Source organism: Lytechinus variegatus, chromosome 4 (assembly GCF_018143015.1).
Source record: "Lytechinus variegatus isolate NC3 chromosome 4, Lvar_3.0, whole genome shotgun sequence".
Classification (NCBI taxonomy): domain Eukaryota; kingdom Metazoa; phylum Echinodermata; class Echinoidea; order Temnopleuroida; family Toxopneustidae; genus Lytechinus; species Lytechinus variegatus.
The window spans coordinates 45,192,958-45,210,008 of NC_054743.1; the positions used below are offsets into that span (position 1 = coordinate 45,192,958).

Here is a 17,051-nt window from a genome sequence, read left to right on the forward strand (position 1 = left end):
AAAAAAGAGGATACACCCTTTATGCAACATCCTCCATTCATACCAGTTTGTATGATTGATTTTCTTTGTTGTACTGCTTATTATGGGAAGATGTATAAACAAAACATAGCAGGGGCCGCTAAAACGTTAAAATGACCATATGATTGTGATTTTGTGCATGGTCAGCCCCCACACCCACACACTTTGAAAACAGTTCCGTGCCCCCTGCACAGTGTAATCGCGGGAAATGAACAATTTAAAAATTAAATGAAATTATGAGATGACATAGTCATCGGAGTAATTTTAGCCGATCAATCTCTACATGAAATGCTACATATACAAGTCATCGAACCAATGATGCAATCGGCAATATAAATAATAGTTTGTTACTTTAATAAACACATATAGTATTAGGTAGCTTGCATTTCTCACCGAAAACTAGTTTTTAGACAAATCATGTAGCTACCATATTTACAAAGGATATGTAGATACAACATTCATCCTCATATCAGACATTAAAACGATCACTTGTTTCTAACCAAGATCACAGCAATGTGAAAAATAAATGTAAAATAAATAAACAAGAAAATTAGCATACCGTATCTTGCATCAAAAAATCGATTGTGAACGAAAATTCAATAATTTCTTAACAAAAGTTTATATCTGATCGGGGAAAAAGGTCACATCCACCTTAGAAAAAAGTTGATTTGAATTAGTAAAGAAAAATCTAACGACTAATCATTACGCTGAAAATTATCGGAAGTGAAATAAAAAAAGATTTGACATAATTTCGTTATTTACTCAAAATAGCTATAAGCAATAATATGCAATTGAGAGAGTCGATGTTGTCCATTTTTTTTCTTTTTTTTACTCTTTAAATTATACAATTTTGTAATGTTTAATGAATTTACAATAATATAAAACTTGATTGAACCACATAAAATTGAAAAATGTTAATTTACTCGGCTCCAAACATATGTTGTCCTTTTTTGACAAAGTGTACTGACACCATGGAGTGGTCTCATTTGTCATGTTTGTATAGATCTAATCATTTTCAAACAATAAAATACTTAACGCCCTATAACATCAGATGCATTTTAATACCCCCTGGTATAACGCCCAGGTCGGTCATTTAACTGTCATAGTACAAGTCATGACGTTCATGACGTTGCCAACTGATCGACAGCGGGAGCATATCTACCTCCATAACTATTCCGAATACTGTACGATAAACCGAAATGAAAAAAAAAACCCTGTGTTTCATGTTGGCTGCCATGTTAGGATCGTCTGAGTCGTCATGGCCTTGATGCCGCAACTTCATCTTCGAAAGTACTACCTGTTTGTTGGTATATGAGAGAAGAGAGAGATATTTACATATAAGATTTTTGCGAAATGGAGGAAAAAACTAATAAGAACATGAGGAAATGGCGAAAGAGAAGCCGGGGGTAGGGGGGGGGGGAAATATATTGATCTCCACACGCGTGAAAAAAGGGGGTGTCTTTTAAAGTTTTGAACGCGGACCGCACATGCACTCGTTAACCCTAAAGATCAATTGAGAACTGGTTGGGGAGGGGGCATCATGCCCCCACCCCCTTCTGATCTCGGCCGCCGTTCGCGCGATCTCACCGAAATTTGGCACGCACATTGCTTACCACGTAAACTACAAGACAGTACAAAACAAAATCTTGTTTAGTGTAGCCTCTTTTACTATAATACAAGTATAGGCTAACTGGTACATTATACATGCATAACTCAGTGGCGTAGCTACGGGGGGGGGGGGGCACGTGCCCCCCCCCCCCTGAGATTTGGTGTGCCCCCCCAGGTGCCCCCCAGAAAAAAATTGCAAGAGCAAAAAACAACGAAAAGAAAAAAGGGAGAAAGAAAAAGAAAAAGAAGAAGAAAGACAGAAGAAAAAGGAAGAGGAAAATAAGAGGAGGAAGACGAGTGAATGAAATAATATCAGGGGAAGACTTGCAATGAAAAAAAATTCATGTTACTATGTAAATTTTTTGCTGGCGCTTCGCGCCATAGTTGCCTGTTCGATGGGATTCATATCTTGCTCAATAGGCTGATGTGGAGCAAGTTTTGAAGTCAATATGCAAAACATACTTTAGCTCGGACATCGAGCTTTTACAAATTTAAATGTTCTGTAAAATGTCCGTTTTATGGTCTACATATCAGCATTTTAAGCTCACGCTGCGTGGTCCCATTGTTTGATTTGCCAAGTTCATGTTGTCTACGTGTATTCCATAATGTTCCTTTAAACAAATGTATTCAGAATGCCAAGATTTTAGGTCTAAATATAAAACATGCGCGATAGCCTGCATGTTCTTTATTTAAAATGTACTTGAATTATCCAGTTTCACATCAGAATATCAATTATTGTCTGCTCACGCTTCACGATCGCATTATTAATGATACCCAATTGACTATATCATATTTATGACTTACAAAATATGAATAGACTGTCCCGCTTTTAGGTCTAAAATCTCAATTTTATTCCTCTCGCGCTTCGCGCTCGCATCAATTGTTTAGTTACATACATATCTCATTAATTAATACAAAAATTGGTTAAAATGACCATTTTTTAAGGTCGGAATGTCAAAGAATTTGCTTTATTGAAATATGTACCGTTTTCGTGGGTATCTGTAAGCAGTCCTTAACAGGTCCCTTTTCGATAATGCTAGAACAGTTGATAAAAATTTCTGTTCGCGCTTGGGGGTACATTTGAATCTTGTTCAGGATCACACTTAACATTGCCCAGAAAATTAAATTTTCGGGAAAAAAATACATTAAAGTAAAATAACAAATTCGCTCGCGCTTCGCGCTCGCATTTTTTATAAGGCTTATGAGATTATTTTATGTTTATGTTGTTTTATAAGTATAAAACTAAGAAGCGACTGATATAGGTGAAGATACTTTAGGGCCCCGTCCCCTATTGGCGAAAGTCGGATCCGCCCTTGTGGACACATACACACACACCGGAAAATGGCCGGTGCCCCCCCCCCTGAAAAAAGCAAGGACCCCCAGTGCCCCCCCCCACCGGGAAAAAATCCTAGCTACGCCACTGGCATAACTAAAATGAATACTACATTTAATTCACTGAAATAACACTTAGAAAACGTGAGAAACTAGGAATGGGTTGAAATAATTCGGGAATTTTTTAACTTCATCAGAGAAAAATCAGGGAGTTTTGTTTTCTTGAAAAGTTGGGAACCGTGATTGGATTAAGCCAGCCATTAAATTTCTACAGTAGATCGTATACATAGAGGTGGATAAATAAACATCATATTTTTTCCACCTCTACATGTATATTTGCGTTATTTTACAGAAAAATAGCAAATTTTATTGTTTTTCACAAAACCTTCGAAAATTCCCTGAAACAGACAAAAAGTCCCTAAAGTTTGTTTAGTCCCCATATATTTTTCGTCCCCAATGCACAGACTTTGGAAAATCCCCACTAATTTTCAAAATTCAGTTGGGGATGAAATATACGTCGCTCTAATTGTACTCCCCGGGGCGCGCGTGTGAAGATTTGATGCCGGCGCGCGGAAAGCAACTTTAAAATTTTCACCAGAAAATTGAAAACAAGTCACCATGCAGACTTTACAAATTAGAGGCATGTAGACGAAATGAATGTTAGACTACTATCTGGAAATTAGACCAATTGCATATTAGACTAACTGAATAATGGACCAAGTGAGGATTAAACCAACTAGTATTAGACCATCCGACTATTAGACGAAATTGCAATTAGACCAAAATTTAGACCAAGTGACAACTGGGCATAAGACCAAGTGGCTATTAGACCAAGTGTTCATTAGACCAAGTGGCCCTTAGACCAAGTGGTCATTAGACCAAGTGGCTATTAGACCAAGTAGTCATTAGACCAAAAGAGAATTGGAGTAAGGGGGTTTAGCCCGAATGTTGTTAGCCCATCTGATGATTAGACCAAGTGATAATAGACCATCCGTCAGTAAGTCTAGGGAGTGTAGTAAATAAGCGTGTACCATGATGAAAACGCACTCATTAATTTCGACTTAATATTAAAGTTTCCAACGGACATTCTCACTTAACACATGCATACTTATTTGCAGGAGAAAATCCACCTCGATGCATATCATGTAATTGTACACTTACAATTAAACACATCCTCATTGAATGTGCTGATTTTACACACATTCGTACTAAATTTTATGATGTTCCTGACCTTAAGACATTATTTAGAGATATTTCACGATTATGTATTGTAAATTTCCTGAAGGAGATCAATCTTTTTATTAGATTTTAGGTGGGGAAACTGTTCGAATCCCAATCACAGCAGGTATACCCTTGGGCAAGGTATTTTATTCCAATTGTCTAGTCTTTCGGAGGAGACTCTAAGCCGTCGGTTCCGTGTAAAGGATAGTCACATCATTTGCACGTTAAAAAACCTACTCCTCCTTTTATAAAGAGTAGGGATGTTATTCCGGGGAAGTAGTTAACGTATTAATTTATTACTGATAATTACACATTTATAATCCTGTTCCTTTGTAAAGTTGCATTAGGGTAATTTGTACTGTATCATATTAACCCTTTCAGATTAACTGTCCGACACTTAAATGACACACATGTGTTGATAGTGTCGTTAAATTTTTATCAATCAATCAATCCAACACGATTAGATGAATATATTCTTTACGCACATCTTACCACAATTAATTGTTAAGATAACGTTACATTTTTGGGTATGCATTGTAAGCTAACGAAGTAAACTTTACATAATTAGAAGCTCTTATCATTAGGGTAACGTGGTTATGCTCTCTCTTGAATAGTCATTTAAATTCAACTTTGGCAACAATCTTTATTTCTCTCATCTGCTTTTTCTATTAGTGATCACACACATCCCTGAATGCATTTTTAAAATGTTATTTTCTTGCCTTTTGGCCAGACTAATCGAACAAAAACTTTAGCTTCTTATTCCGCTACAAGTATTTGAAAACATACTTTCTGTCAAAATATTTATTATGAATTATGATGAGATTAGAATGATAAGGACATGTCGACGATCGGTTTTATATTTCACAAAATTTATTGGAAAATATAATGGTCTCTAGCCAGCTTTCCGTGGAAAGTGTAGAAGTGTAAAATAATTTTTTATTTATATAATTGTGTAGTTACCAAACACCTAGATAATTCCGTTGGAGAGGGGATCTGGGGATCTGATTGCACAATTAGAGAGAAAAGAAAATATTTGATAAAATGAGGTCTGATGACTTACCTCTCTGGTTCGCCATGTACTATCTCCACCTGTATCCTATGTTCATCATTAGAATCAATGCTAGAAGGATCTAAGCTCTCATCAGTCCCACATCTTATGAATCTAGTAGTATTTACATGGAGAGAAGACGCATTCGTTGGATTAAATTGTTTTGCGTGTTATGGGGAGGCTGATATTTTGTGGTTTGGCTCTAGGGAAAGTGAAGTAAAATCACCTGCAAAGGCGGGGACAAAATAAGGTTAAATAATGGACCTACAAGACATGAATACCCATTTGATAGGTTAAAATGTAAGTATATAGAACAAAAGATGCGGATAAAACTAAAAAGAAAATAAAATGCTAAGACAAGGTGTTATCATTTTTAGCAGAAGAGCATCTACCCATCCACTTCCAGCATGGCCCAGCAAAACAAACTGACCCCTAAAATAAACGCAAGACAATAAATCATTCCGGTAATACTCTTTCGAATATTTTAAGCAGTACCAGTATTATACAAGTGGAATGCCTCTGGCCGTCTCACCTGCATCACGCGATTCAACATAGCAGCAGTGCTGACTTTGAAAACTACTATTACTCGCACAGCTTGTTCAGTGATACTTGATTACTATTACGTCGAAATTTCATGAATCAGATTCAAAAACTTTTAAAGTTTTGATTGTAATTTAAGGGATACCCCGAATCGGCCAAAGTTCATTGACCCTAAATGACCTTTGACCTTGGTCATGATACGTGAAACTCATGCAGGATGTTTGGTGATACTTGATTAGCCTTATCTTTAAGTTTAATGAACTTGGTCCATATATTTTCTAAGTTATGATGACATTTCAAAAAATTAACCTCATGTTAAGATTTTGACATTGATTTCCCCAACATGGTCTAAGTTCATTGACCCCAAATGACCGCCGCCGTCGGAAAGCGGCGTCTATAGTCTCACTCTGCTATGCAGGTGAGACAAAAAGTATATTTAACTACGTCAATACGTGCTTTCGATTGTACACATCAAAGGGGGAATTAACTCTAATCTTAACAACTGCCATATCTTTAATGTCATGCTTAAACACTATGGCCCGAATTCACAAAGGTCGACTAAAGTTATACCGGGGTTAAATTTAGTCGGGGGTTAGCTAATACCGGGGTATAAAGTTAGTCCACTGTGCTATTCACAAACGGTGGACTTACTAATCCATGGACTAACTTTATACCCGGGTGCTACAATCTCGGTCGAAGTCGTGAAATTTTAAGCTTTAGATAAGCCGATCACACCGAATCTCGTCTCCGTCCAAAAAAAAATTTTCTTGCAGCAAACTTTTCTGCAACCGCAATGCTGCTCTCTGATTGGTTAAAACCGTGGACTAACTTTAATCCACCGATTTAGTCCACCCCAAAGAGCTGACTAAATCGTGACGTCAAATGACGCGTTTTATACCCGGTATAACTTTAGTCCACCTTTGTGAATCGCAAAAGTTAGTACCTAGGTACTGATTTTAGTCCTTGGATTAAAATGACGTCAAATGACGCGTTTTATACCCCGGGTAAAACTTTAGTCCACCTTTGTGAATTCGGGCCTGTAAGATCATACTAGACAACGGATTTGAGCTTCTTTCTAGGAGTATTTATTTTACGTTATACATAAAATATCATTTATATAACATTGTCCATAGAGTTGAATAAGCGTTTCTTGTTATGTTTTTGGCAGTATGTGTATGACAATAAAGAAGCGAACATTGGACATTTGGAAAGGATGACATTAATCAAATCAATAAATGGTCATCGCTAATCAAAAGATGATAGAAATAAAGAAAAGATATCTCACCCCAGGATCCTAAGATGTTTGAGATCGTGTGTTGATCTGAAAGCTTGAATGGTGTGTTTGGTCTGATCGTTACCGATGTTGAGATCTGTGAATGTGACCTTGACAAGCTGAGATGAGACCTTGTGGAATGCATTGGGTAGTGAAGTGGGATCATCGTGGAGAGAAGCCGGGCGAAATCTACGGTCATATGTTTGAATGGTGAGCTCAGTCGCTGATGGTAGATGGATCCTATGGATGACGTCATATCTGGTCTTGTCCCGTACCTGTATGGTTATCCTCTTCACAATGTCAAACATCGAACCACAATCCTGCCATCTTTCTAGTACCCGATCATGAACGGTCAGATCAGTCACAGTTGAGCTCGTGTTGCATTTATCCTACGATGGATGCAAAATAAATAAATAAATAAAAGATAACAAGAGATCATGCCAGTGGGAACATGATATCCATCAACTACCACCCCATCAGCTGACAATTATCAAAATAGAACAGGACAGAAACAATATAACAAGCTAAAGAAAAAAAAACCATATCACAAGAAAAATATATTTCATCAATGATGCATTTCTTTACTAAGATTGTATTTGTTATCATGTTAATCATAATTTCAAGAAACACCAAGGTTGATTCTGTATTCACTTTTCTGCATCCCACCATGTATTTTTTATGATAAATTCACATTTAACCAACATGTCCTTGCAAAAACATACTTCATTTTATGAATACAAACAGAAGATCAGTAATTGCACAACAAAATGAAATGGAACAAAATTTAGAGTAGAATCAGTAATTTAAAGGACAAGTCCACCCCAAGAAATACTTGATTTAAATAAAAAGAGAAAGATCCAACAAGCATAGCACTGAAAATTCCATCAAAATCGGATGTAAAATAAGAAAGTTATGGCATTTTAAAGTTTCGCTTCTTTTTAACAAAATAGTTATATGAACGAGCCAGTTACAGCCAAATGAGAGAGTTGATGACATCACTCACTCACTCACTATTTCTTTTGTATTTTATTATATGAAAATGAAACATTGTTATTCAGGGGCGGATCCAGCCTTCGCCAATAGGGGGGGCCCGGAATTTTTTTTCAGCCATATTTTCCCCGATCGGCCACTCGAATATGATATTTGCCGGGATTTTTGGTTTCTTTAAAGGGGTAGTCCTATTAGTCACTTCTTAGCTTTATTCTTATGAATAAACATAAATATATAATACCATAATCATTATTTATATAATGCGAAGCGCGAGCTATTTTTTTGGGAATCTTATGTACTTTTTTCTAAAAGTTTTGAACATTCTGGGCAATCCTGGAAAAAAAGATGTGTATGCAAGTGAATACGAACGTGAAGCGCGAGCAGAAATGAACTGATGGAAAAAGGTACTGTTAAGGACTTGCTTGCAGTTAGCCAGGAAGACGTTACATATTTTAAAAATCAAATAATGCGAGCGCGAGCTGAAATTTTTTGACATTTTTACCTATAAGGAATGGAAATTCTAAGCACTTTTTGTAACTTAACAGAATAGGTATATAACTAAACGATTGGTGCGAGCGCGAAGCGTGAGCAAAAAAATTCGTGATTTAGACCTACTGAACGAGACACTCTATTCAAGTTTTGTAAATCATGAAAAGGATGAGGAAGTGGGGATCTTCCTTACATTAATAATGCGAGCGCAGAGCGCGAGCGGAAAATTTTTATATACGTTTTGAGCTGATCGAAAACGTATTTGTTATGGACTGCTTGAACTTAGCCATGAAGACGTTACATATTTCAACATTCAAATATTGCGAGCGCGAAGCGCGAGCTGAAAATTTTTGACATTTCTACCTGAATAATGGAAATTTTAAGCACTTTTTGTAATCGTGGAAAGGATAAGACAAAAACTGAACATTATTGATGCGAGCGCGAAGCGCGAGCGGAAAAATTCTGGACACTCTATTCATGTTTTGTAAATCATGAAAAGGTTAAGCTATTGGAAATTTTCATACATTAATAATGCGAGCACAAAGCGCGAGCAGACAATTTTTTTATATTTTTATCTGAAACTGGATAATTATTTAAATGGAGAACAAGCTGCGTATCTGAATAAACGTGTGTTTGAGATATCGACCTAGAATTTGGGTATTCTAAATACCTTTTTTTATCATGAAAATCAATAAAGCGAGCGCAAAGCGCGAGCTAAAAATATATGATATTCAGATCTGAAAAGGGGTCACTTTAAGCTCTGTATTGCAAGCACTTTGTGGAAAAATTGTGAGGTGAAAAAGGATCACAGTTAAAACAGAGATGATACTTTCAATTACTTTGAGTTTTGACATAGGACCGGGAGATTCTATATATCTTCCTATTTCTCTTCCTAAGCATGAGAGCGCAAATATATGGCATGAAAACTGGACATTTAAAGCACTAATTTATGAATAAGATGCATGAGCTTAACATTTTTCAATGCGAGCGCAAATCGCGAGGAGAAATTTATGATTAATTGTCATCAAATGGTGATTTTAAGTAGTTTGTTTTAGAATTAATATTGAGATATACATAACTCACTTATCAAAATGCGAGCGTGCAGCGCTAGCTGATACGTTTTGACAATCTGACCTAAATAGGGATATTTTGAGAACTTCATGGAATACAGGAAAATAATAGGTACCTGACAAATCAAATTTTGCGAGCGCGCAGCGCAAGCAGAAATTGTTAATGTTCAGACCATAAAACAGAAATTTTTACACTTTTAAATAATCAATTTGTAAATAAAGCAAAATAATGAAAGTTTTTTTGTATTTTGACTTCAGAATTTGATATTTTAAGGTCCATATTGAGCAAGATATCACCTAAAAGGCAATGCGAGCGCAAAGCGCGAGCGAAAATTTTATATCCCGACATGAAAGATTAAAAAAAAAATAATTTCCAAGTCTTTCCCTTATCTTATTTTATTCACTCATCTTCCTCCTCTTATGCTTGCCTTCCTTCTTTTCTCCTCTCTTTTCCCTTTTTCTTTTTTCCTTTCTTTTTCCCCTTTTTTCTTTTTTTTTTGCTCCGCCAATAGGGGGGGCCCGGGCCCCTCGGGCCCCCCCCTGGATCCGCCTATGTTGTTATTTTATCGTCATTGTCATGTGAAATGAAGTTTCATTCCTCCCTGAACACGTGGAATTCCATTATTTTAACATTTTGTGCTTCAGGCAAGGAGGTCCTAATCGTCAAATTCGTAAAAATTGAAATATTGTATAATTCAAACAATAAAAACAAAATAAATATAGAGTGAGTGACATCATCGACTCTCTTATTTGGATGTAACTGGCTCGTTCATATAACTATTTTGTTGAAAATAAGCGAAACTTTGAAATGTCATAACTTTCTTATTTTACATCCGATTTTGATGAAATTTTCAGCATTGTGCTTGTCTGATTTTTCTCTATTGATTCAAATCAACATTTTTCTGAGGTGGACTTGACCTTTAATCAAAACGGGATGTAAAATTAGAAAGCTATGCACTAAAAGTTCATATATGTTTTTCCCACAAAACATTTCTATCCATGGCATAGCGATAAACAAACGGGACAGTCGATTTTTAACTCGCGAGGCTGTCTATTTTGTATATTTTGTTCGAATTATGCAATATTTCATTTTCACAGTACAGTAACACTTCATTAAATCAAAATAGTTCACAATAATGGAAATTCACCTTGATCAGGAAGAAATCAAACATTATTCAACAATCAACATTGTAATGAGAGAAATATATATATATATCATGTAAAATCAAATAATGTAAGGGATTGCTTCATCAGTTTCCTCAAATACATGCCAATCATACATAAATATCTTTGTAAAATTGATTGATTTGGGGGAAAACGGTAAGGAAAGAAGCTTGTTTTGTTTTCATTTTGTATGCATTGCAACTATTCGAAGAGCAGTAAAATGGAATGGCGTCCTTGGGTAAATATATCTATATTATTATTGTTATTATAATTATTATCATTATAATAATCATTATTATGTGCAAAACGGGCTAGACATTCGTGGCTGAAGAAGATAAAGGCATTTCTACTTCACTCCCTAGTACATATATCAGTGGAATCAAATTCAGTGGAGGAATGAACCAAATACTTTAAGGGAGCGGGCATGGCACGAGAGGCAAATTCCCCCCCCCCCCCCAAAAAAATGCGAAAAAGAAGACAACAATTTCTTTCTTTTTTGCCCTTATTTTAATTTTTTTAATGAAAAAAATGATTTGGCTGTATCATTTTATCTGTAGGCCTGATATTCACTTTCTACTATAACCGCACTTCAAAACGATTTTGACGTACATCTTTGCTCTGTTTTCAGACGGACATGCCCCTGTGCCAAAACTGTAGTTTGACTATCAAAAGGTGAAATAATGATATTCTTAAACGACCAACTACACAGTCAACCAAAATCAGGATTTAAACAAAGAATTGAAAAAACCCTCAAATCTTAATATATGTATACAGAAAAAATGATTTTCAATAGGACCGCAACATTACCACACCTTTTAAAGTTGGTGTTAGCACAGAAAAACGGGGAAAAACAAATGTATGATTTGATTTCAAGTACTGCTACATCTACATGTAAGTACCTCCTTCTAGATATTACCTTTGCAGTCAAGGCCATCGATGATGATGAAGAGTAGAAGTCATCATGATGCTGTTTCATCTTACAACATGTACAAAGGAACTGAGCGAGGTGACGTAATGCAGACGGACGTTCACTGAGATCAGCAGAGAGATCAAGAGTGTCTATTTGCTATAATAGTAATATCAAATGAGAGTTAAAATCACTTGTAACTATGAGCATTGTAATTACCTATCGTTGATTGTATTCACGAAATAATACACAGATCTGACATTTTAGTAATCATGGTAAAAGAATTGGTATTATTTAGATAATTGTTCAGGGTATATATTTAATATTGCATTTTCAGGAACATGATACTCGTAACAGTATTAAATATATGTACACTGAAAATAATCATCATACAATATTCTAAGTACAATATCAGAATGAATAGAAATAAACAAAGGGGAAAGAACAAAAAGATTATCTCCCCAAATATATGGTTACTTCGTACAAAATAAATTTGACAAGCAAAAAATAAAGTCACTTTCAGTCTTGGGGGGGGGGGGGGCACACTTTGGAATAGAAACGATTAATGATCAATACTACTGTACTGTTAATGCGTGGATTAATCTTAAAGTGCAGTGGGTGTTTTTTATTTGCCTTTTTTTCATGATTTTGCATTCTCAAAATGCAAAATTTCTCGCGCGCAGGGGAGCTCCGCTCCCGCGCTCAATCTAGTCTTACAAGATTTTGGTCATGACAAATCCGTTAGCTTATTAAAAATGTTATTACCCTGCATCATAAGAGTATGGTTAAAATACTTACATCTATGAATTTTATGCTAGTTGCTACAAATGTCTTTTGAATATGTTTATAACTTTAAGCATGAACCAATCAAAACATTCTTTGAATACACTGACGCAACGGGAGGGGGGGGGGTCATACTATCTTTGCGTCTTTGTGGAAGCGGGGATAATTTGTACAAAGATATAGGCATACTCTCTACTTCAGGTTAAGAGTACGATGAGTTACTGACCAAATCAATGCCAATAATGAACCACAGCTAGGGAATTTAGAACAGCAATACTTACCACACACTTTACAATTTCACCCGTTAGTAGGAGACACTAAATTACATTAATTCCATGACAATAATAATAACTATTTCAAATATGAAATTTGTTCAAATTTTGAATGTTGCATCACCTCCCAATACATTCAAAATATTTCCTTTCTGAAATATTGTACTTTTAATTTGCACCATTGTGATATTTATTCGTTCTTGGAAGTTTATTTTGTGGCTGTAATGACCAATAATCATTTCATTCATTATCACCCTTAATCCCAAAATAATGATTCTCCTTTTCATTCTCATTTCACCTTTGATCAGTGAGCAAACGATGATTTTTTTTTCATTGCACAAAAGATTGACTGTTTCATACTTATTTTACTCTTTATATGTTTACCCCTTTCTACTGTAGTTTAATGTATTGATAATTTACCTTTCTCATCCTCTGTAATATGCACATTTTAAACTACTGAAGCAACTTTACAAGGCTCACCCACTACGTTCACTCGCTGGATTTCTCCCATAATTGCACACCACTTGGAATACGGTGTTTGGCCGTCATTTTTTTCTCCAACTATTGAAAATTTGCTTGCTTGCATTTTGACATTCGTATATTTATATCCTAACAAATTCACTACAGTATAGCCATTGAATAAAGTCATGATAAGCATGTAACTGAAAGATGGTATCATGTAATGTACACAAACTATATACACACGCATACATTACCCGTGATGTGATAAATTACACACCACTTGAAAAAGGTTTTTTTGGAAATCATTTTACATTTACTAATTGTAAAGCCTTTCTTTATAGGCATGATCATGATAAAGACATCGTTATATGAAAGATGGTACTATTACGTACATATACATCCTTATACATAGTCCATGGTGTGGGGTGTCACAAATATTTTGAAATTTTAGATCAATAATTGCTATAAATTATTTTACAATATGGAATTATCGCCATTCGCCGCTCGCGGCTCGACCTTGTATAAAGTTATGATGCCAATTCAACAAATACCCCCAACATGGCCAAAGTTAATTGACCCTAAATGACCTTTGATCTTGGCATGTGAACTGAACAAGCACAAGATATTCAGGGATACATGGTTACTGTCATGTCCCTGTTGCACCCACAAATGTAATAACGCCCACAAATGTAATAACACTTTACCCACAAATGTAATAACGCCCACAAATGTAATAACACTTTACCCACAAATGTAATAATTTCACCCACAAATGTAATAATGCACTTTACCCACAAATGTAATAATTTTTGATCGCCCACAAATGTAATAATGACTTTACCCACAAATGTAATAAATTTGAAGGGATTTTTGGCAAATCCGTTCTGAACTAAAATCGTATAGTAACGCGTTCATAAAGCACAAAAGTGCAAAGTCTCTTTTCCTGACCCGGTTAATTAACAAATTATAATATAAATCCAAAGTCTTTATTCCAGACCCGGTTGTTTCAAAAATTATAATATAAGTCCAAAGTCTTTATTCCAGACCCGGTTGTTTCAAAAATAATAATATGAGCCCAAAGTCTTTATTCCAGACCCGGTTGTTTCAAAAATAATAATATAAGTACAAAGTCTTTATTCCAGACCCAGTTGTTTAAAAATAATTATATGAATCTAAAGTCGGTATTCCAGACCCGATTGTTTCAAAGATGATAATGTAAGTCCAAAGTCTTTTCTCCAGACCCTGTTGTTTCAAAAATTATAATATAAATCCAAAGTTTTTTTCCAGACCCTGTTGTTTCAAAAATTATAATATAAATCAAAAGTCTTTATTCCAGACCCGGTTGTTTAAAAAAAAATAATATAAGTCCAAAGTCTTTATTCCAGACCCGATTGTTTCAAAAATGATAATATAAGTCCAAAGTCTTTATTCCAGACCCGGTTGTTTAAAAAATAATAATATGAGCCCAAAGTCTTTATTCCAGACCCGGTTGTTTCAAAAATTGTAATATAAATCCAAAGTCTTTTTCCAGACCCTGTTGTTTCAAAAATTATAATATAAATCAAAAGTCTTTATTCCAGACCCGGTTGTTTAAAAAATACTAATATAAGTCCAAAGTCTTTATTCCAGACCCGATTGTTTCAAAAATGATAATATAAGTCCAAAGTCTTTTCTCCAGACCAGGTTGTTTCAAAAATTATAATATAAATCCAAAGTCTTTTTTCAGACCCGGTTGTTTCAGAAATTATAATATAAATCCAAAGTCTTTATTCCAGACCCGGTTGTTTCAAAAATAATATGAGCCCAAAGTCTTTATTCCAGACCCGGTTGTTTCAAAAATTATAATATAAGTACAAAGTCTTTATTCCAGACCCGGTTGTTTAAAAAATAATCATATGAGCCTATAGTCTTTATTCCAGAATCGATTGTTTCAAAAATGATAATATAAGTCCAAAGTCTTTTCACCAGACCCGGTTGTTTCAAAAATTATAATATAAATCCAAAGTCTTTTTCCAGACCCTGTTGTTTAGAAAATTATAATATAAATTAAAAGTCTTTATTCCAGACACGGTTGTTTAAAAAATAATAATATAAGTCCAAAGTCTTTACTCCAGACCAGATTGTTTCAAATATTATGATATAAGTCCGAACTAAGATACGATAATGATGTTCCGGTGGAATAAAAATAAGAATCGAGCCTAGTCTTCTCTCCAGACCCAGTTGATTAAAACTGGTGGAATCAAAGTCTTTGTTGTTGTTTTAAATTATACTGAACGTATTGTGAATATACGCGCTATGAGTAAATTGAGAAATCAAGAATAGTCTTTTCTCCAGACCCGGTTATTTAAAACTAAAAACTAAAACTCCATAGTAATGCATTCATATAGCACAAAAGTTCAAATTCTTTTTCCAGACGCAGTAGTTTAAAAAATTATAATATAAGTCCAAACTAAGATACCATAATGATATTCCAGTGGAAAAAAGAGAAAATTGAGCTGAGCCTTTTCTCCATCCCTGTTATTTAAAAATTGTAAATAACAATACAACAACAACAAAAACGTATAAAGACCCCATAATCTTATTAATGCTGGATAGCATGGACAAATAGTGTAGTCTTTCAGCCAGACCCAGTCATTTGTTTTTCAAAATAAGGCTAAGAGTAAAAATATAAATAACTCCAAATCTAATACCACGCAGTCCTTGAACCTAAGAACATTTTTTTTAAAAAGAGGTTTAGAATGTTGTCTTTAATCCAGACCTAATCATTACAAAAGTTACGAAAAAAAAAATCTTCTAACATAAGACCCTATCATATTCTCTTGGAATAACATGAGTTGTAAAATGTACTCTTTCCTCCAGACCAGGTTATCTAAGAAATTAATTAAAAAAGAAAATCAAATCTAAAACCAGTTTTCAAAAGTTACACCCAGTAAAAAAATATCTTTGTACCCCACACCCAGATTCTTTTGTATAATAATACTAAGACCCCTACAAAAACATTGTAATTATGCATTTGCAAAGAAAACGTCCATTTTCCAGACTTGGTTATTATTTAAAAATAAAATTGTCTAAAACAAATGCCCAATAATCTAACTACTGTGGAATAACATGGAGATCGATTGTAGACTTTCCTCCAGACACAATTATTTCAAGAATAAAAAAAAATAAAACCCAACCCCCAACAACGAATCTTAGAACCAACAATCCTCCAAATTAAGACCAAGTACAAAAGCACATGTTTAGAGCGTTGTCTCTATTCCAGACCCAGTCATTTAGAAATTAATTCAAACAATCTTAAAAACATAAGACTTTGTCATATTCTTATTCCTGTTGAATAACATTATTATGCTTAGACCTTCGTCTAGACCCAGCTATTTATAAGATAAACAAATATTGAAAAAAATCAAAGCTAAGACCAATCTTTAAAATTAAACCCAGTTAAAATGCTTGGGTCTAGAGAGTTGTCTTTACCCTACATCCAGTTCTCTTAAAATACAAATTAAGCAAAAGATTAATCTAAAAGCTTTGACACCAGCATCTCCCAAACTATAAAACCCTGTGATAAGGCATACCGTAAGTTGGTATACAACTTGTTTTTGTTTGATGGAAGTGAAATAAATAAAATTGAATTGAATTGAATACCACAAAAACGTCAAATTAATAAAAGGCGTAAATATTCAGATCTGAATGGTACGCGCCTTAAAAACCCAAAATAACAACAACAACAACAACAACGTTATTCTACATCAATGATATCGTGGCGTCTTTGTTAATATTTTTTGTCTGTTTTTATCGTTTCTAATAATTTCCTATTTTGAACTGCATGGGTCTAGAGCAAAGACTACACCATATTTAATGACTGGGCGTTGTGGCG

General features: G+C 34.7%; 1 protein-coding gene across 1 annotated transcript in view; it reads right to left on the bottom strand.

Annotated features, from left to right (window-relative positions):
* Nucleotides 1-1,090: 1,090 nt before the first annotated feature.
* LOC121412715 overlaps nucleotides 1,091-17,051 on the bottom strand; it is a 32,591-nt gene continuing 16,630 nt past the window's right edge. The window contains exons 8-11 of the mRNA XM_041605489.1: nucleotides 11,670-11,819; nucleotides 7,053-7,429; nucleotides 5,240-5,341; nucleotides 1,091-1,315 (exon numbers count right to left, since the gene is read on the bottom strand). Coding sequence (XP_041461423.1) covers nucleotides 1,312-1,315; nucleotides 5,240-5,341; nucleotides 7,053-7,429; nucleotides 11,670-11,819 — 633 coding nt within the window. The 3' untranslated portion in view covers nucleotides 1,091-1,311. The remainder of the gene's footprint in view (nucleotides 1,316-5,239; nucleotides 5,342-7,052; nucleotides 7,430-11,669; nucleotides 11,820-17,051) is intronic.